At 43.6% G+C, this 22,020-nt stretch overlaps 1 protein-coding gene across 1 annotated transcript in view; it reads left to right on the forward strand.

Annotated features, from left to right (window-relative positions):
* LOC124721294 (cytosolic 10-formyltetrahydrofolate dehydrogenase) overlaps nucleotides 1-22,020 on the forward strand; it is a 167,284-nt gene that overhangs the window by 109,854 nt on the left and 35,410 nt on the right. Inside the window, exons 10-11 of the mRNA XM_047246202.1 lie at nucleotides 5,926-6,147; nucleotides 6,462-6,655. Of these exons, the coding sequence (XP_047102158.1) occupies nucleotides 5,926-6,147; nucleotides 6,462-6,655 (416 nt within the window). The remainder of the gene's footprint in view (nucleotides 1-5,925; nucleotides 6,148-6,461; nucleotides 6,656-22,020) is intronic.

Genomic DNA, 22,020 nt, shown 5'->3' on the forward strand with positions numbered 1-22,020 from the left:
ACTGGTTAACAGATGCTGACCACTTTACCTCTTGCTACAGGACAGATGCAAAGTGGATTTGGCTTTTTTGTGCCTTGGTCCAGGACTGCTTATTCTATATTCGCAGTTGTCTGCCGTATCTGATGGAACATTCACTATCCTCCACCTGTGACTCGTCGAATACTCTATGCAAGGTCAGCTTCGTAGGCTTTTAGTTACAAAGTCTTGAAGCCATGTATGTTATTCTTATTACCTGTCAAAGACCTTAATAAATATTTTGAAGTTCATTATTTTGTCCTCCTAAATTTCCTACTGAGCAACTTGGGTCTTATTAATGCTTAAGGCAAGGCATGTCAAGGTGGTTAAGGCACTGGAGTCCTATTCATGAGGGCCAAGTTCAGATCCATGTCTGGCCCTCCAAATTGTGTTTTTTGTGCTTTATGTAAATTGCTTAATGCAAAATCTGGGATGGTTCCTTTGAAAGGGCACAAGTGAGTCCTTTCCATCCTTCCTAATCTGATCTTGTCCATCATCTATTCTGACCTTGTAAATGTTACATTAAACCTCAAACTTCCCTCTTTATTTCTTTTCCCATTTCAGTTTCCCTTGTTTCTTTGTTGTTTCCGGTCTTTTCATGTCCTCTTAATCACTCTGTATGTTGTCATGCTTTTTCTTCCATCTACACTTCTCCTGTTGTCTAGGTTTTCCTGTCTTGGAGTCGTTCAGTGTTTAATATCTTTTCTTCTAAAGAAATTTATTTTCATTATTTATAATTCTTGAAAATTATTTGTTAATAGTTCCCTCTTGACTTCTCTGATTCATGGTGTTGATTTATTATCCCAGAAATATTTGAATAGTTATTTCATATCATTCTATGGCAATATTCAATGGACGTCAACCTCCACTTTGTCATTATTTATTATTGTTTATGGTTATCCTAGAAGATTTCCTTGATAATTCTAATATTGCAACATATTATTATTTTTCCTTCTTTCAAGCCCTGTTTTTCAAGCTGACAATTCATTCTTATAGACATATGAATGAACATTTCGCTCTGACCACTGTGTTATAGCAACTTAGTTTCATGTTGTCAGAGATGCATTTCTTATTCCAAATATTGACAATATCATGAAAAGGTTAGTTGTTACTCACCACATAGCAGAAATGCTGAATCGTAGATAGGCAAAATAGAAAGACTGTCAAACAAAGCTTTTGGCCAAACAGGCCTTCATCAGGATACACTCTCTCTCTCTCTCTCTCTCTCTCTCTCTCTCTCTCTCACTCACTCACTCATTCAGCTTACACGTAAATACGCAAACACTTGCCTGAAAGCTTTGTTTGATGGTCTTTTTGTTGTGCCTATTTGCAACTCACCATCTCGTCTATGTGGTTAGTAACAACTGTCCTTTTCATAATACTATCATTATTCCATCCTGGATTTTCCATTGTTCGATTATTGTAAATATTCTTTCTTAAGTCACATACTACTTCCATTTGTCTGATACATTCGTCTGTTGAAAACTTCTGTAGCCAATTTTCTTCCGTTATTACTTCTAAGTATTTGAACAATCTGACCTTTTGTATTTTACCTCTTTCTACTTCTACTTATTTGAATTTGGGTTAAAAAATTCTTTATGTTTTTCATGAATGTATTTGTATCTGAGAATCTGATTCTTGTTTTGTTAGCTATTATTTCAAAAATATTTAGTTGAAACCTTACTCCAGCAAGATTTTCTGACAGTAACATAAAAAAACAATTCACAAAAATAAGGTAACATACCTTACTTTTATTTGATTTTCTTCTTAGAATTAGTTGTTTAATTAAGTTATTTTGGAGTTGTGAGTTCCAGATTCACCAGCTGAAGAGTAAATGTGATAAAGTCAAGTCATATGGCATTGTAGGCTGGGAGACCTCAAGGGGTAGGTTCAGTCGCTGAGTCGGAAATGGTTTTCTTTCAGTGCACATCATGGCCCCTTTTGTTGCAGACACACTGAAGCACCAAAAAGCTGGGTATAGGCATGCATATTCAAATACAGAGATATGTAAACAGGCAGAATATGACACTGTGGTCGGCAATGCCTACATAAGACAAGTGTCTGGTGCAGTTGTTTGATCAGTTACTGCTGCTACAGTAGCAGGTTATCAACATTTAAATGAGTTTGAACATACTGTTATAGTAGGTGCATGAGTGATGGGACACAGTATCTCCAAGGTAGCGATGAAGTGGGAATTTTGCCATACGACCAGTTCACAAGTACTGTGAGTATCACGAATCCAGTAAAACATCAAATTTCTGACATCTCTCGGGCTGGAAAAAGATCCTGCAAGAACAGGAGCAATAATGACTGAAGAGAATCATTCAATATGACAGAAGTGCAACCCTTCCACAAATTGCTGCAGATTTCAATGCTGAGGCATCAACAAGTGTCAGTGTTCAAACCATTCAATGAAACGTCATCGATATGGGCTTCTGGAACCGAAGGCACACTCGTGTACCCTTGATGACTGCACAAAACAAAGCTTTACATCTTGCCTAGATCTGTTAGCACCGACATTGGACTGTTGAAGACTGGAAACATATTGCCTGGTCGGACTAGTTGCATTCCAAATTGTATCGGATGGATGTGCATGGGTATGGCGACAATCTCACGAATGGATGAACCTTGCATGTTAGCAGGGGACTGTTCAAGCTGGTGGAGGCTCTGCAATGGTGTGGGGCATGTGCAGTTGGAGTGATATGGGACCCCTGATACGTCTAGAGACAACTCTGACTGGTGACACATAAGTAAGCATCCTGTCTGATCACCTGAATCCATTTATGTCCATTGTGCATTCCGATGGACTTGGGCAATTCCAGCAGGAAAATGCGACACCCCACACATCCAGAAATGCTACAGAGTGGCTCCAGGAACACTCTTCAGAGTTTAAACACTTCCACTGCCCACCAAACTCCCCACACATGAAAATTATTGAGCATATCCTGGATGTCTTGCAACATGCTGTTCAGAAGATATCTCCACCCCCTCATACTCTTACGGATTTATGGACAGCCCTACAGGATTCGTGGTGTCAGTTCCCTCCAGCACTACTTGAGACATTAGTCAAGTCCATTCCACATCATGTTGTGGTACTTCTGCACGGCCGTGGGGGCCCTACACAATATTTTAAGCAGGTATGCCAGTTTTTTTGCCTCTTCATTGTATGTGAGAGTTGTGCCATACTTGTATTTGCAGTGTATAGGTGTGTGTGTGTGTGTGTGTGTGTGTGTGTGTGTGTGTGTGTGTGTGTGTTTGTTGCTGCTGCCTCTGGATCACAGGGTCCAGCGTTCGATTCCTGGTTGAGTTAGGGATTTTCTCTGCCCAGGGACTGGGTGTCTGTGTTGTCCTCATAGTTTCTTCATCATCATCATCATTATTCATGAGAGGCGACAGGAAGGGCATCTGGCCATCCCTTAAACTGTCCCCGCCAAATTCGTTCCTAACATTGCCGACCCTGCGGTGATTGAGGATATAGGCACAAGGAAATTGTGTTGTATGATGATGGGATGATGATGATGATGATGATGATGACGACAACAATGATGAGAGAGAGGAGTGTGTGAAACCTGGTGCTGACACGTAGCTCACTCCTCTCTAAGAGCATCAGGGGGACTGCCTGGCTTAATGTCTCCATCCAGTGGGTGGATCACTATCAAGTGTGTCATGTGCACTCACTTCAAACCTCTCCCCCTCTTGCTGGCTACATAATGGCAGTGAAAATTTTCCACCACCAGGATTACAACAGGCTTACCTCTGAATAAAGTGTACATTAGCAATCTTGGTTACAGAAGTAGGTAGTAAAGGTGATGAGCCATGGTTATACATTAAATCGGTTTTATTTCAAGTAATCAACATGTTTATTCTAAATTTTAATTAAAATGCTCTGTTTATGGGGATTTCAGAGATGTTTGCTAATAATTTTATTTAATAATTCTCTGTGTATTGAGTCAAATGCTCTGTTGAAGTCAAATTAGATATAGTTTGGTTTTGCAGTTTAGAATTATATGGCAAATAATTGATTTCAAATTACATGTTTGTTCTCCTCATTATATTCCCTTTGTGAAGCAATCCTAATATTCTCCAAGTTGTTCATCTAAAGTTATTTCATTATTGCTTAGGATAATCTATGAAGGTCTTTTGTATGTGAATGGAAAGTTTGACACCCTTCCATAATTGGTAACACTTTGCTTTTCTCATTTTGTATGAAGTAGATGGATTATGGCTATTATTTATACTTCTTTTGGACTTTTTTTTGTTTGTATTTAAACTTTCCAAAGAACAAACAATACATGATTTGGAAACACTCTGGACTTTCGTTGTTAATGAGTCTTTAGAGTTCCATCCATCATTTTAAGACTTTTGGTGATAAATTCTCCTCAAAATAACATGGTATTGTTAAACATCCTAATTTTTCAATAGATCTTTTGATGTTTCTGTGCTTTGTTAGCTCTATCAATCCAGATTTTGTTCAAGGGATTTCCTTCTCTTCCTAGATATTTTCTGTCACAATCTGACACATTTCATTCCTTTTATTCTTAACTGATCGTAATGTTTTGTTTCCAGCTTTCTGGATTTGTAATTCTCATTATCCCTCAACTTGGTACTTTATTTGTCTCAGTTTCTTATTTTTAGTTTTATGGCATTTCACTTAAGCCCCCTGTTTGCATCATATCTTAACAATTTTTCCGATGTTATTTTTGAAAATGTATGGAAAAAGACAGATTATTAACCTCAGAAAGTTAGTGATCCATATGAAATTCACTATTTTAACAGATTGTAGCATATCCCATTGTTGACCTCCTTTTTATTGATTTCTCTTGTTTTTTCCCATTTATATGTGCATTACATTTGTAAGTGTGTATTATTTTAATTTCTAAGTGTCATTTTTGAAATAGGCAGTTTCTCTAATTTTGGCTTAAATTATGTTATATTATTTACTTCGTTTTTATTTACTTAAAATGCAGTGTCAAACAGGAAATTTTTCCATTGATCTCACTGCAGATTTCGTTTGAAAATTTTGTATTATTTAGTATTTGTTACACTCTCATCTAAAGTCTAGTTTCTTGCACTGATATAAAATTGTGATAGGATTTTGCTATAGGAGTAATTAATCTTATATTTGCTATCCAGTTTTTAGAACGTAATTAACATTTAGCATTACAAAATAATATTAATTTTTTGAATTTCAATGTAAGAAATATTCCAAATCACTCCAACTTGTCTTTACTTCAGATGTTAGTACTTCCCAGAATCTTAAGTGCATGTGTGTTACAAGATGTAATTTTAGAGTCCCCTAGTAAGTTACTGTGGGGGTAATACTGTCTTTATGTGAACTTCCCATACTATGAATTGAAGTGGTACATTGTAAAATGTTGAAAAATTTAAGATTTCCAAAATAACACCACGTTGTTCACCTGGAAATTGTTATTTTTGACTGCAATAGTCTTGCATTCAGTAGAACTGGGATTCAGTTTTCTGTGCACCCATCTAGATTCAGATTTTCCATGGTTTCATGAAGTCACTTAATGCAGATGATGAGATGGTTTCTTTGAAAATGTCAAACCACTTATCTTCCACATTCCTGTCCTATCCAAGCTTGCACACCATTTCTGATGACCTCACCAACATCATTTCTCTGCTACCATCCATACCTGGGAGGCATTCCCCAATCCACAACCTTAGGAGGTGCACGAAGGATGACTAGTAGCTCTACAAGGGCATTATAGTTCTTTATTAAACATTTGTTCTTATAAGATACTGGTGCTTTATTTTCAAGTCTACACATTTATTTGTTGAAAAGTCTCTCTCTCTCTCTCTCTCTCTCTCTCTCTCTCTCTCTCTCTCTCTCTCTGTAAATTACAAAATAAGTAATGGAGATGACCTTAGATTTTCTTCTTTCTTTGATAGGCTGACAGATCTTATGGAAGAACACAAAGAGGAGCTTGCAACAATTGAATCAATAGATTCTGGGGCAGTTTACACTCTGGCTCTCAAAACACATGTTGGTATGTCAATTGAAACCTGGAGATATTTTGCTGGTTGGTGTGATAAAATACATGGAACTACAATCCCAATAAATCATGCAAGGCCAAACAGAAATCTCACATTCACGCGCAAAGAGCCAATAGGGTGAGTTTCATAGACTGATTCATTTTTAAAATTATGTTAATAATAGAAGTCATAGTAATGATATTAATACTAATGAAAACTGAAAATTGTTTACTGTAATAACATTCATGAATTTCCCTGTTGTTGTTATGCCCTTGTGATTTTCTGTATCTCAATAAAACACTGTTCAGTTAATTAACTTTCTGCTGACTTTTTGAAATTTTGAGTACTTCAATCAGCCATTTAAGATTTTACTCTTAAAATTGTGTGTTTGTCTTTTCTTCACAATATTAAAGTGTTTCAACTACATAAACATCTTTTTTTTTTTAATTTAGTGTGTGTGGCTTGATAACACCATGGAATTATCCACTTATGATGCTGTCTTGGAAAATGGCAGCCTGTTTAGCAGCTGGTAATACAGTAGTGATGAAACCTGCACAAGTGTCACCTTTAACAGCACTGAAATTTGCAGAACTGTCTATTAAAGCAGGCATCCCTCCAGGTGTAATAAATATATTGCCTGGTGCAGGTAAGCCTAATTATGTTGTGTTAAATGTTATCATATAAAAGTAAATAAGACTATACCCATTTCATAAGGTATCAGAGTAAGAAAAGATGCTTCATTAGAGGCATTCTTGTGATAAAGCAACTGACTACTTTTGCTGTTGAAGTAAGTGGACATAGTAGCATCTGATTACCAGTTTTCTTTGACAATTAACTTTATGTAGACTATTGTGCATAATATCTCTTCTGTTCCCCCCCCATGAACCATGGACCTTGCCGTTGGTGGGGAGGCTTGCGTGCCTCAGCGATATAGATAGCCGTACCGTAGGTGCAACCACAACGGAGGGGTATCTGTTGAGAGGCCAGACAAACGTGTGGTTCCTGAAGAGGGGCAGCAGCCTTTTCAGTAGTTGCAAGGCCAACAGTCTGGATGATTGACTGATCTGGCCTTGTAACAATAACCAAAACGGCCTTGCTGTGCTGGTACTGCGAACGGCTGAAAGCAAGGGGAAACTATAGCCGTAATTTTTCCCGAGGGCATGCAGCTTTACTGTATGATTAAATGATGATGGCGTCCTCTTGGGTAAAATATTCCGGAGGTAAAATAGTCCCCCATTTGGATCTCCGGGCGGGGACTACTCAAGAGGATGTCATTATCAGGAGAAAGAAAACTGGCGTTCTACGGATCGGAGCGTGGAATGTCAGATCCCTTAATCGGGCAGGTAGGTTAGAAAATTTAAAGAGGGAAATGGATAGGTTGAAGTTAGATATAGTGGGAATTAGTGAAGTTCGGTGGCAGGAGGAACAAGACTTCTGGTCAGGTGACTACAGGGTTATAAACACAAAATCAAATAGGGGTAATGCAGGAGTAGGTTTAATAATGAATAGGAAAATAGGAATGCGGGTAAGCTACTACAAACAGCATAGTGAACGCATTATTGTGGCCAAGATAGATACGAAGCCCACACCTACTACAGTAGTACAAGTTTATATGCCAACTGGCTCTGCAGATGACGAAGAAATTGAAGAAATGTATGATGAAATAAAAGAAATTATTCAGATTGTGAAGGGAGACGAAAATTTAATAGTCATAGGTGACTGGAATTCGAGTGTAGGAAAACGGAGAGAAGGAAACATAGTAGGTGAATATGGATTGGGGCTAAGAAATGAAAGAGGAAGCCGACTGGTAGAATTTTGCACAGAGCACAACATAATCATAACTAACACTTGGTTTAAGAATCATGAAAGAAGGTTGTATACATGGAAGAACCCTGGAGATACTAAAAGGTATCAGATAGATTATATAATGGTAAGACAGAGATTTAGGAACCAGGTTTTAAATTGTAAGACATTTCCAGGGGCAGATGTGGACTCTGACCACAATCTATTGGTTATGACCTGTAGATTAAAACTGAAGAAACTGCAAAAAGGTGGGAATTTAAGGAGATGGGACCTGGATAAACTGAAAGAACCAGAGGTTGTACAGAGTTTCAGGGAGAGCATAAGGGAACAATTGACAGGAATGGGGGAAAGAAATACAGTAGAAGAAGAATGGGTAGCTTTGAGGGATGAAGTAGCGAAGGCAGCAGAGGATCAAGTAGGTAAAAAGACAAGGGCTAGTAGAAATCCTTGGGTAACAGAAGAAATATTGAATTTAATTGATGAAAGGAGAAAATATAAAAATGCCGTAAATGAAGCAGGCAAAAAGGAATACAAACGTCTAAAAAATGAGATGGACAGGAAGTGCAAAATGGCTAAGCAGGGATGGCTAGAGGACAAATGTAAGGATGTAGAGGCCTATCTCACTAGGGGTAAGATAGATACTGCCTACAGGAAAATTAAAGAGACCTTTGGAGAAAAGTGAACGACTTGTATGAATATCAAGAGCTCAGATGGAAACCCAGTTCTAAGCAAAGAAGGGAAAGCAGAAAGGTGGAAGGAGTATATAGAGGGTCTATACAAGGGCGATGTACTTGAGGACAATATTATGGAAATGGAAGAGGATGTAGATGAAGATGAAATGGGAGATATGATACTGCGTGAAGAGTTTGACAGAGCACTGAAAGACCTGAGTCGAAACAAGGCCCCCTGAAGTAGACAACATTCCATTGGAACTACTGACGGCCTTGGGAGAGCCAGTCCTGACAAAACTCTACCATCTGGTGAGCAAGATGTATGAGACAGGCGAAATACCCTCAGACTTCAAGAAGAATATAATAATTCCAATCCCAAAGAAAGCAGGTGTTGACAGATGTGAAAATTATCGAACTATCAGTTTAATAAGTCACAGCTGCAAAATACTAACACGAATTCTTTACAGACGAATGGAAAAACTAGTAGAAGCCAACCTTGGGGAAGATCAGTTTGGATTCTGTAGAAACATTGGAACACGTGAGGCAATACTGACCTTATGACTTATCTTAGAAGAAAGATTAAGGAAAGGCAAACCTACATTTCTAGCATTTGTAGACTTAGAGAAAGCTTTTGACAATGTTGACTGGAATACTCTCTTTCAAATTCTAAAGGTGGCAGGGGTAAAATACAGGGAGCGAAAGGCTATTTACAATTTGTACAGAAACCAGATGGCAGTTATAAGAGTCGAGGGACATGAAAGGGAAGCAGTGGTTGGGAAGGGAGTAAGACAGGGTTGTAGCCTCTCCCCGATGTTGTTCAGTCTGTATATTGAGCAAGCAGTAAAGGAAACAAAAGAAAAATTCGGAGTAGGTAGTATTCATGGAGAAGAAATAAAAACTTTGAGGTTCGCCGATGACATTGTAATTCTGTCAGAGACAGTTGAATGGAATGGACAGTGTCTTGAAAGGAGGATATAAGATGAACATCAACAAAAGCAAAACAAGGATAATGGAATGTAGTCTAATTAAGTTGGGTGATGCTGAGGGAATTAGATTAGGAAATGAGGCACTTAAAGTAGTAAAGGAGTTTTGCTATTTGGGGAGCAAAATAACTGATGATGGTCGAAGTAGAGAGGATATAAAGTGTAGGCTGGCAATGGCAAGGAAAGCGTTTCTGAAGAAGAGAAATTTGTTAACATCCAGTATTGATTTAAGTGTCAGGAAGTCATTTCTGAAAGTATTCATATGGAGTGTAGCCATGTATGGAAGTGAAACATGGACGATAAATAGTTTGGACAAGAAGAGAATAGAAGCTTTCGAAATGTGGTGCTACAGAAGAATGCTGAAGATTAGTTGGGTAGATCACATAACTAATGAGGAAGTATTGAATAGGATTGGGGAGAAGAGAAGTTTGTGGCACAACTTGACCAGAAGAAGGGATCGGTTGGTAGGACATGTTCTGAGGCATCAAGGGATCACCAATTTAGTATTGGAGGGCAGCGTGGAGGGTAAAAATCATAGAGGGAGACCAAGAGATGAATACACTAAGCAGATTCAGAAGGATGTAGGTTGCAGTAGGTACTGGGAGATGAAAAAGCTTGCACAGGTTAGAGTAGCATGGAGAGCTGCATCAAACCAGTCTCAGGACTGAAGACCACAACAACAACAACAACAACATCTCTTCTGTTTTAAGGTCTGGAGCTAATATAACAAGTGTCCAATATTATAAATCTTTAGAAGCTGTCAGAAATGGGTTGAAATTAGCTTGAGCCCCACTCTTCTGAAGCATGACACTCAACTAAAGTCTCAAGAAACTCTTCTTTCTTTGTAGAGTAGTGCATCTCAGTAAGTGTGAAAGCAAACTGAAAGTGATTGATTGAATTACATTTGTTAGTGTATATGAAATGCTTATTCCACTCCTTTATCTTGTTATAATAATTTTGGTTAAAGTAAAGTATTGTGGAACATACGGGAATAATGGAAACAGCTACTTTTACGACAAGCAACAACTTGCATACAGATAAATCATGGATGATACATAGGGCATACATCTCATAGTTACTCACTTGTAGCTTTCAAACTTCCACTCTTTCTACTCACCCCCCCCCCCCCCCCCCCCCCCCTACCTCCTTCACACACACACACACACACACACACACACACACACACACACACACACAACTAATGCTGATCTTCATGGCAATAATAGACATTAACAAATGATCATCAGGGCAGGCAGTTTTGAAGGAAGAGTGAAGGAGTGTGGCAGGAGAGAGTGAGGAAGGTATGGAGATCAGGAGGTGTAGGAAAATGCTGGGAGCATGAAAGGGGATAACCGATGGCTCTCAGTGGCAGTGATGGAACTGTGGATCAGAAATGGTAATGATCACGAAACTGAGTGAGTCATGCGTGAGACAGAGAAGAAGAGTGAGTTCAGTTTTAATATTTCCATCTATGGGCAATATTGACAATAGTTCAGAGGCACTACATATTGTGGTTGACAAACACCACTAGGGGAAGGTGTAGCATATCACATGGGCTGAGCCACTCACACCAACAAGTCCAGGAGGCAACTGTGATTCAGTTCTAGTACCATCTATCGCATGAACTGCTATCAATCATGCCATTCTGCTTGTTGGATTCGACCCGGCATTGCACTTGGACTTCCTTGTTCTCGTATTTGGCTTTTATTTAGTGTTTTACTTTCAACAAACTTGGCTTTGTTATGTATTATGCATCCATGTCAGGAGCAGACAGAATACTGATGATGAGTTCTTCCCCTATCATGCTTTTGGTTACACACTCACACCTACTGCCAGTGTTATAGATCCCAAAATTCTGGAATATTGACAGTAACAACTGTCACTGCAACAGCAGTACCAGGAACTATGCAGAAACAACAAGAACACCATGTGGTTCTCCCGCAGCTCATATATCAGCAGCAACAGTGATGTCAGTCAGTGGTCATGGTAATGTCCCCACCTGTCTTTGGAGAGCTGGAAAGTCTTCCTCCATAATTTTGAACTGTACTGTTTTGCTTATTGCAGTTCTGGTAGGCACAAAAGTACACTGCTCTTGTCTTCTAGTAGGCATTGTCTTAGGTAACAGACAGTTCCAGTCTTATAGGACTCTCATACAATTACGGCTAGACTGTTGGTGCACAGTGTATGGATCAGTGAGAACTGGAGGTCATTGACACTATCCACCATGAGGGGATCTGGCTAGGATGCAGGATGAACCCCATTCCCAGTCTCTGTGCTGAGGCTGGGGAACGACCACTCACCATCCAGCAGCAGCTCCTTGTGGTGCATCAGGCATATAAGTTCCTTGCTGCTTAAAGTTCACTGGCATTCCATCCTGTTGCCCGTCCACCTATGGAACACCTTTTTTTCCAATTATCCATGAGCAACAAGGCCTTTTGGGATCCGTGTGAAGCATGTGTTGGAGTCACCTGGTATGGCAAAAGTTCAGACCCATATCAAGGGATGGAAATGACTGCCAACATGGTTGTTACAGAGGCCCAGATTAATTTTAGATTTAGTGCAGTACAGGAAAGGCTGCATTCCTGCATCTGTTTTTAATACCAAATTTTCCATTGTTTAAATGAGCATCACAACTATTAAACTGTATTCACAGGTGAGACAAAGTAGGGGGACTCTGTTGGTTGCTCGGCTGTCTTCACTTGTCATGTCATCAAGATCTGAGTGCTCAAGAATTTATAATGTTTGATGTAGAATTGTACACAACTGAGAGGACACTGGAGCAAGTGAAATGTGTTGCAGCTGCTAAATGCCTCCTCTGTATCAGCTCTCGGAGTGCCCTTTATTCTCTGTAACACTTGCACCCAGCAGATAAAGTAGTCCAGAATATCCACTAACAAAAGCTGGGAAAGGAGGTGACTTTTTGATGGATGCCAGGGCAAATGAGTATTAAATGAAATGAAATGGCAGATGTAGCAGCCAATGAAGTGTGTCATGATAACCAGATAGCCCAGTTTGCCTTTCCCTGTTTGCTGTCATCTCACTGCTGAGGTAGAGAGACGTGCGTACATCTACATCTACATACATACTCCGCAATCCACCATACGGTGCGTGGCGGAGGGTACCTCGTACCACAACTAGCATCTTCTCTCCCTGTTCCACTCCCAAACAGAATGAGGGAAAAATGACTGCCTATATTCCTCTGTACGAGACCTAATCTCTCTTATCTTATCTTATCTTTGTGGTCTTTCCGCGAAATGTAATTTGGTGGCAATAAAATTGTGCTGCAGTCAGCCTCAAATGCTGGTTCTCTAAATTTCCTTAGTAGCGATTCACGAAAAGAGTGCCTCCTTTCCTCTAGAGACTCCCACCTGAGTTCCTGAAGCATTTCCGTAACACTCGCGTGATGATCAGACCTACCAGTAACAAATCTAGCAGCCCGCCTCTGAATTGCTTCAATGTCCTCCCTCAATCTGACCTGATAGGGATCCCAAATGCTCAAGCAGTACTCAAGAATAGGTCGTATTAGTGTTTTATAAGCAGTCTCCTTTACATATGAACCACATCTTCCCAAAATTCTACTAATGAACCGAAGACGACTATCCGCCTTCCCCACAACTGCCATTACATGCTTGTCCCACTTCATATCACTCTGAAATGTTACGCCCAAATATTTAATCGATGTGACTGTGTCAAGTGCTACACCACTAATGGAGTATTCAAACATTACAGGATTCTTTTTCATATTCATCTGCATTAATTTACATTTATCTATATTTAGAGTTAGCTGCCATTCTTTACACAAATCACAAATCCTGTCCCCCCCAGGGGGTCCACAACTCTTTAGTGGATACGTGCGTGGCGAGCACGGGGCCCCGAGCCATTGCAGCCTTCTTTCTCTCCCGGGCTGCATTTCCTTTCCCTTCCCCTCCTTTCCCCTCCATACCCCTTTCCCCTCGCCCTCTCCTCTCCCTCTATTGGTGTCCTTGCTTATGTTGGCCCACGCTATCCTCCTGGTTCTGTTGGTTTTACACTCCGGCTTTGTTGCGTAATCATCTCCTCCTTTTGGCATTCCTTGGTCCCCCTCTCGGGTTTGACCTCCATTCCAAAATTTTCTCTTCCGTAGTGTGAGCCATTTGGGGAAGAGCACCTTACCTAGTGTCTCCGACGTGCGCCCTCCTAGTACATTCCACCTTTTCTTTTACGTCGTTGTCTGATGCTAGGGTGCATAGCCAGCACGGTAGCCAGCCCGTGTGGTGGGGTCGCTATGTACCCTTTTGGTTGAGCCCCCTGAACACACAGGGATCACACTTCTGATACCTGAGCTGTGACCTCCTCATGCATGCCTTGGAGTGGTTGCTCGTCATCCTGGAGCATCGGAACTCCCGGCAATGGCCGCCGTGCCAGACGGCCCTTGCTGTGGCTGGGTGGCGCCCGTGAGGAGAGCCCCTGATCGGAGTGGGTGGTATCAGGGCGGACGCTATGCAGATGAAACGCATACGGGTCCAAAACTCTGGCCGCTCTTCTGCGGCCGTCTCTCTGCGTGGTACTGATTCCTCAAGTGCTGCTTCTCTTGCCCCTTCGGCCTTCCCTTCCATGGCTACCCCCTGGGAGGAGGGTCAGGCCCGTCGTCTATGGGCAAAACCTTTCCCCCGTTATCTAGTTTGCACCAGGACTGATGGAGATACTTTCACCAGTGTCAAACCTTTATTCTTTGTTGAACACATTGAAGACAAGTTCGGCGAAGTGGACTCCCTGAGCAAGATGCGGTCGGGTTCGTTGCTGATAAAAACTGCTTCGGCTGCCCAATCTGCGGCCCTTCGTGCCTGTACCCATCTTGGCACAATTCCCGTGTCCATTACCCCTCACCAGTCTCTAAATATGGTACAAGGTGTGATTTTTCACAGAGACCTCATCCTTCAAACTGATGAGGAACTTCGGGACAATCTCGGACGGCGGGGTGTTCACTTTGTTCGGCGTGTTCAGAAGGGTCCTAAAGATAATCGTATTGATACTGGTGCCTTTATCCTGGCCTTTGAAGGGGATACCCTTCCTGAGAAAGTTAAGATTATGGTCTATCGCTGTGATGTGAAGCCGTACATCCCACCTCCTATGCGGTGTTTTAAGTGCTTGCGATTTGGCCACATGTCTTCTCGCTGTTCCCAGGACCCTCTCTGTGGTGACTGTGGACGTCCACTCCATGAGGGGAGTCCCTGTGTTCCCCCTCCTGTATGTGTAAATTGTCATGGTAGTCATTCTCCACGTTCAGCAGATTGCCCAGTCTATAAGAAAGAAAAAAAGATACAGGAGTATAAGTCCCTTGATCGTTTAAGCTACACAGAGGCCCGTAAGAAATATGCACGATTGCACCCTGTGTCCATGACATCTGGTTACGCCTTGGTTACATCTTCATCCCTTCCTCCCCCTTCCTTACCCCCATCCCGGACCCCTCTCCTTCCCCCCTCCCCTGCGGCTCCCACACCTTCTCCTCTGGGCGCTGCTCCCCCTCCCCAGCCGGAGAAGTGTCCCACTCCTTCGGCGTCTGCCGGTCAAGGGCACCTCTCCCGGGATGCCCCTTCCCGGCACCTTCCAGGTCAAAGGTCTGCTGCAGCGCGGCGACCGCGAGAGCCGCGGTCTATCGGCCCCCAGGTCGCCCGGTCTCTTTCTGTTCCTGATCTTGCTGCAGCTGGCTCCATTATGCCACACAGCCCTCCTCGATCTCAGCCTGAAAAGAAGAAGAAACATAAGTCCCGGGACAAAGAGCCTCTGGTGTCACCGGAGGTCCCTTCCCCGACTTCACAACCGGATTCTGACCTGTCATTTATGGATGTCGCCCCCTTCTTGTCGGTGACGGGTGGGGACCCGGCGGTATGACTGGATTTAGCGTGTTCAGCCCTCATTTAAACCATCGTTCTGTGGTTCTCCAATGGAATTGTAATGGCTACTATCGTCACCTTCCGGAATTGAAATCCCTTCTTTCGTCCTACTCAGCAGCTTGTGTGGTTCTCCAGGAATCTCATTTTACTGATGCTCACTCACCGACCCTCCGTGGGTTCCATGTTTTCTGTCGAAATCGGGTCGGACCCTTGCGGGCTTCTGGTGGCGTTTGTACGTTGGTCCGTACAGACATTGCTAGCACGTGGATTCCTCTCCAAACTACATTGGAAGCGGTTGCTGTTAGGGTCCACTTAGACTCTGCAGTCACAGTATGCAATCTTTATCTCCCTCCTGACAGGACTCTTACACCTGCTGCCTTAACCACCCTTCTTCAGCAACTTCCTCCTCCCTTCCTCCTCCTTGGGGATTTTAATGCTCATCATCCTTTGTGGGGCAGTGCCTTTCCATCTAGACGAGGTCTTCTTATAGACCAATTTATTGCAGACCACGACCTGTGTCTTCTTAATGATGGCTCCCCTACTCATTTCAGTGCTGGTCATGGTACCTTTTCTGCCATTGATCTTTCTCTTTCTTCTCCCTCTCTCCTCCCTTCATTACACTGGTCGCCACACGACGACCTTTGTGATAGTGACCATTTCCCGTTGATTATCACGCTCCCTTCCCGCTCCCCGATGGACAGGTTACCTCGTTGGTCTTTCCACCGCGCCGATTAGCCTCTATACACTGCACAGGTCGAGTTTTCTCCCTCTTTGTCGGGTTGTATTGATGACGTCCTACGTGACGTGTCTGACGCGATTGTTCGCGCTGCTAACCTTGCTGTCCCGCGCTCATCTGGACAATTTCGTCGTCGGCAAGTCCCGTGGTGGAGTACGGCCATTGCCATTGCCATCCGTGATCGCCGTCGAGCTTTGCAACACTTTAAGAGGCACCCATCTGTAGCCAGCCTTTCTACCTTTAAGCGCCTTCGCGCTAAAGCCCGTTATTTAATCAAACAGAGCAAGCGGATATGTTGGGAACGATTCGTTTCTTCCCTTGGTTCCACTGTCCCTCTGTCACGGGTATGGGCTACACTTCGCTCTCTCCAAGGTTGCCATCGGCAGTCCACCCTCCCAGGCCTTCACCTCCCAGATGGCATTTGTACGGACCCATTAGTTCTCGCAGAACATCTTGCGACCCATTTTGCAGTGGCATCAGCGTCGGCCTCCTATCCAGCTGCTTTCCTTCATCAAAAACAGCAGGCTGAAGCTGTCACCTTATGTTTCACCACTTGTGAGTCAGAATCTTACAACGAACCTTTCACTGAATGGGAATTTCTTTCTGCTCTATCTTCTTCTCATTATACGGCCCCTGGCCCAGATTCCATTCATAACCAGCTGCTTCAACATCTCAGTGCTCCACAACGGCACCATCTTCTTCGGGTGTTTAACCGTATCTGGCTCCAGGGTGACTTCCCTTCTCAGTGGAGGGATAGCATTGTGGTTCCTGTCCTTAAGCCTGGTCAGAACCCACTATCTGTTGACAGCTATCGGCCAATTAGTTTGACCAATGTTGTTTGTAAGTTACTTGAACGGCTGGTAGCCCGTCGGCTCACTTGGGTCCTCGAATCTCGGGATCTGTTGTCCCCTTACCAGTGTGGATTTTGAGAGGGCCGATCTCCAATCGATCATTTACTTCGCTTGGAATCCGCAGTTCGGCAGGCTTTTTCCCAGCGCCGCCATTTGGTTGCAGTGTTTTTTGACCTTCGCAAGGCCTATGACACGGCCTGGTGCCATCACATCTTACTAACCCTTCATCAGTGGGGTCTTCGGGGCCCACTCCCGATTTTTATCTGCCAGTTCCTGATCCATCGGTCATTCAGAGTTCGAGTTGGTACTGCTTTTAGTTCTCCACGGACCCAGGAGACGGGCATCCCACAGGGTTCTGTCTTGAGTGTCCTTCTTTTCCTCATTGCTATCGATGGACTTGTGGCCTCTGTCGGTCCCTTGGTCGCCCCTGCCCTGTATATGGATGATTTCTGCATTTGGGTTAGTTCCTCCTCGATGCCATCTGCAGAACGGCAGCTCCAGGTGGCTATACGGCGTGCCTCTGCATGGACCCTCTCACACGGGTTTCAATTCTCTCCTTTAAAATCGCGGGTGGTCCACTTCTGTCGCCGTACTACGGTCCACCCTGATCCAGAGCTCTATCTCGCTGCACAAAGATTGCCTGTGGTTCCACAGTTTCGTTTCCTAGGTCTTCTTTTCGACAACAAGCTCACTTGGCTGCCCCATATCAGACTCCTGAAGGTAGGATGTTTCCGTAAACTCAATGTCCTTCGCTTCCTTGCCCACTCCTCTTGGGGTGCGGACCGTTCCCTCCTCCTCCGTCTTTATCGTGCTCTAGTTCTGTCACGTTTGGACTATGGTTGTCAAGTTTATGGTTCAGCTGCTCCTTCCACGCTGCACGTGCTGGATCCAGTCCACCATCGTGGTATCCGTTTGGCCACCGGTGCCTTCCCTACTAGCCCTGTTGATAGTCTCCTGGTTGAAGCTGGGATCCCCCCCCTTTCTGTTCGGCGGTCCCAGCTTCTGGTGTCTTATGCCCTTACTATCCGTTCTTCTCCCGCTCATCCTTCCTATTCTATCCTATTCCCAGACCATGGACGTCGCCCGCCTGACTCCCGCCCTTGGGCGGGTTTACCGGTAGGGCTGCGCCTTGCGTCTCTTAACCATGATTTTCGGCTTCCTTCTTTGTCCTGTCTTCCTCGCTCCCTCCCCTCCACCCCTCCTTGGTTAGTTCCTCAGCCTCGAATTCGGATGGATCTCCGCCGCGGTCCGAAAGATTCCATCCCCCCGGTGGTGTTCCGTTCCTTTTTCCGCCAAATTTTATGGGAGTTTCGGGATGCTGTTGTTTTTTACACTGATGGCTCTAAATCTGCTGATCATGTTGGGTATGCCTTCATGTCCTTTGTTGGAACGGAAAATCATCTGCTGCCACCCTCATGTGGGGTGTTTACTGCGGAATTGATGGCAATTTCCTGGGCCCTTACCTTTATTAAACAATCCCAACACCACCGCGTTTTGTTATGTACGAACTCGATGAGTGGCCTTCTTGCTATTGACCGGTGTTTTTCGCGCCATCCCTTGGTCTCTGCCATCCATGACCATCTCGCTGATCTTCACCGTGCTGCTTGTTCCATTGACTTCCTATGGGTCCCGGGCCATGTGGGTATCCAGGGTAATGAGCTCGCTGATCGTTTGGCTGGGGGAGCAGTTACTTACCCCCGTTTTCTGTAACCCCTCCTGCAGCGGATTTACGGCTTCACATCAAATCCCACTTTGCACAGTCATGGGCCAATTCTTGGGAGGCTACTCCACTGTCTAATAAACTTCGTGCAATTAAGGTGAATCCAGGCCCATGGCGTTCTTCCTTTCGCCTCTCCCGCAAGGACTCGACCACACTGTGTCGTCTCCGCATTGGCCATACCAGGCTGACCCATGGTTTCCTTTTGCGTGATGAGCCACCCCCGCTATGTGGTTGTGGAGCCTTCCAGTCAGTGGCCCACATTTTGGTTGAATGCCCCCTTCTTTTGGCTCTGCGTGCTAAGTACAGACTCCCCCACACTTTACCTTTGATGTTGGCTGACGATTCCCGGATGGTCTCTCTGGTTCTAGGTTTCCTCCGGGAGAGTGGTTTTTATTCTCAGTTTTAAAGTTTTTAATGTCCCTCTGGTGTTGGGGCAGGGCGGTGAGTGTTTGGGTGTCTCCCACTGTAGGCAGCGTTCAGAGATTCCCGATTCACCTCCCTGACCGGAATCCTCTTTTCTTCCCCTTTTACTCTGTTTTTACCCCTTCTTTTTAAGGCTTGGTTAGTTTTTCTATTCCCGTACGTACTTTCTGCATTATAGCAGTTGTACCTTTTAAGTCACAGGTGGTCTTGCCTATGCTGCTTCAGCATAGTGTTGGGTTCGTTCTCTTGCCAACTTCCCTCATTTGTTTTTACTAATGACAACGTGACTGCCCTTTTACGTTTCCCCTTTTTCCGTTTTATTGTTCTGACTTTTCTGAGATGTCCCGTTAGCAGAATGGAGTCTATTTGAAACAAGGGACTGATGACCTTGCTGTTTGGTCCCTTTAACCTTAAACAACCAACCAACCAACCAACAAATCCTGTCCAAGTCATCTTGTATCCTCCTACAGTCACTCAACGATGACACCTTCCCGCACACCACAGCATCATCAGCAAACAGCCACACATTGCTATCCACCCTATCCAAAAGATCATTTATGTAGATAGAAAACAACAGCGGACCTACCACACTTCCCTGGGGCACTCCAGATGATACCCTCACCTCCAATGAACACTCACCATCGAGGACAACGTACTGGGTTCTATTACTTAAGAAGTCTTCGAGCCACTCACATACTTGGGAACCAATCCCAGGTGCTCGTACCTTAGTCAGGAGTCTGCAGTGGGGCACCGAGTCAAACGCTTTCCAGAAGTCAAGGAATATGGCATCCGTCTGATACCCTTCATCCATAGTTCGCAAGATATCATGTGAAAAAAGGGTGAGCTGCTATTCGCAGGAGCGATGCTTTCTAAAGCCGTGCTGATGCATGGACAGCAACTTCTCTGTCTCAAGGAAATTCATTATATTCGAACTGAGAATATGTTCAAGAATCCTGCAACAAACCGATGTTACGGATATTGGTCTGTAATTTTGAGGATCCGTCCTTCTACCCTTCTTATATACAGGCGTCACCTGCACTTTTTTCCAGTCGCTCGGGACTTTACGTTGGGCAAGAGATTCACGATAAATGCAAGCTAAGTAAGGAGCCAATGCATTAGAGTACTCTCTGTAAAACCAAATTGGAATCCCATCAGGACCTGGCAATTTATTTATTTTCAACCCATTCAGCTGCTTCACAACCCCAGGTATGTCTATCACTATGTCCTCCATACGGGAATCTGTACGAGACTCAAACGGCGGTATGTTTGTATGATCCTCCTGTGTGAAAGGTTTCTCAAATGCTAAATTTAAAATTTCAGCTTTCGTTTTGCTGTCTTCCGTTGCCAGGCCAGACGGATCAATGAGTGACTGGATGGAAGCCTTTGACCCGCTTACCAATTTTACATAAGACCAGAATTTCCTTGGGTTTTCAGCAATATCTTTTGCTAAGGTATGACGGTGGTAGTGGTTGAATGCTTTGCGCATCGCTCTTTTTACAGCAGCATGAATCTCTACTAACTTTTGCCTGTCCTCATTCTCCCGATCTTTCTTGTACCATGAGTGCAGCTGCCTTTGCTTCCTGAGCATTCTCTGAATTGCGCTGTTAAACAACAGTGGGTCTTTTCCATAGATGGGAAGAAGAGTGGTTGGAAGTGATAGTCAATAAGCTGCACTTGTTAAAATCTATTATTTGGCCATAGTGTACCTCCTTTCAGCCATGCAGAGGGAATGAGGTCCTTCTCACTCATCTTAACATAGGACACAGCCGTGTAACGCATGGCTTCTTGCTTCAGTGAGAGGACCATCGAGTGTGTGATGCTTCTGGCACACAGATCATGATGCACCTCATTGTAATAGACCCTATTTTATATTCAGACAAGAGAGCAGCAGCTCGTTTGCCAACAGATTTTTCCCTTTATTTTAAATGACAATGTCATGAATATAGTGCATATTTTAATGTTTTGTGAAATGTCTGAATAATTTCCTAAAATGTAGGGAGAAGTTTTTAATGTGTTATCAGAGTGGCTAGCTCAACCTTGTTTTTTTTTTTTTGTATGAAAAAGTTTTGACCATGTATGGATACTAACCGTGTTGACATGCTTAAAATTGCAAAAGCTTTTTAGGCTGCTTCTGAAGCTCAGAATTCTTTCACAAATGGTGTGAAAGTGTCAACAGTAGTTCCTCGCCATTATAAACACCAATCAGTTGACAATTCCGCTTGACCCTAATCTTTTCTTGCCCCTAAGTTTCACCCAAGTTGATGAACATCTGGATTGCCAGCATCTTGTGAGAGACTTAAATACGTAGATCGTGCTGCTCCTTTTGCAGCAGTGAATGACTTTTTTTTTTTTAAAAAATAGTAGCCTGGTGGATAAGAATGCCCTCCCTCCTCAGCATTGTTACATGCTACACACAAGTTGAAAAAACTCCAGTCCTGCCCTGACTGCGGTAGCTGACATTCAAGATGCAGCTGTACACACTGTCCTGTGGACTGTTGGACCTGTGGTAAGCGGGACCACCTTGCAGCAGTGTGTCAACAGATGCTTTTTCATACAAAAAAAAACAAGGTTGAGCTAGCCACTCTGATAACACATTAAAAACTTCTCCCTAAATTTTAGGAAATTATTCAGACATTTCGCAAAACATTAAAATATGCACTATGGTACAGAGCCGAGTGGAGGGTCTGAATCAGAGGCTGAGACGGTTCTGCGACCGTGTGGGCTGCAGATTCCTCGACTTGCGCCATAGGGTGGTGGGGTTTCGGGTTCCGCTGGATAGGTCAGGAGTCCACTACACGCAACAAGCGGCTACACGGGTAGCAGGGGTTGTGTGGCGTGGGCTGGGCTGTTTTTTAGGTTAGATAGCCTTGGCCAAGTACAGAAAGGGCAACAGCCTCAACGGGTGCGGGGCAAAGTCAGGACATGCGGGGACCAAGCAGCAATCGGTATTG

This window comes from Schistocerca piceifrons, chromosome X (assembly GCF_021461385.2).
Source record: "Schistocerca piceifrons isolate TAMUIC-IGC-003096 chromosome X, iqSchPice1.1, whole genome shotgun sequence".
In the NCBI taxonomy this organism is placed as follows: Eukaryota; Metazoa; Arthropoda; class Insecta; order Orthoptera; family Acrididae; genus Schistocerca; species Schistocerca piceifrons.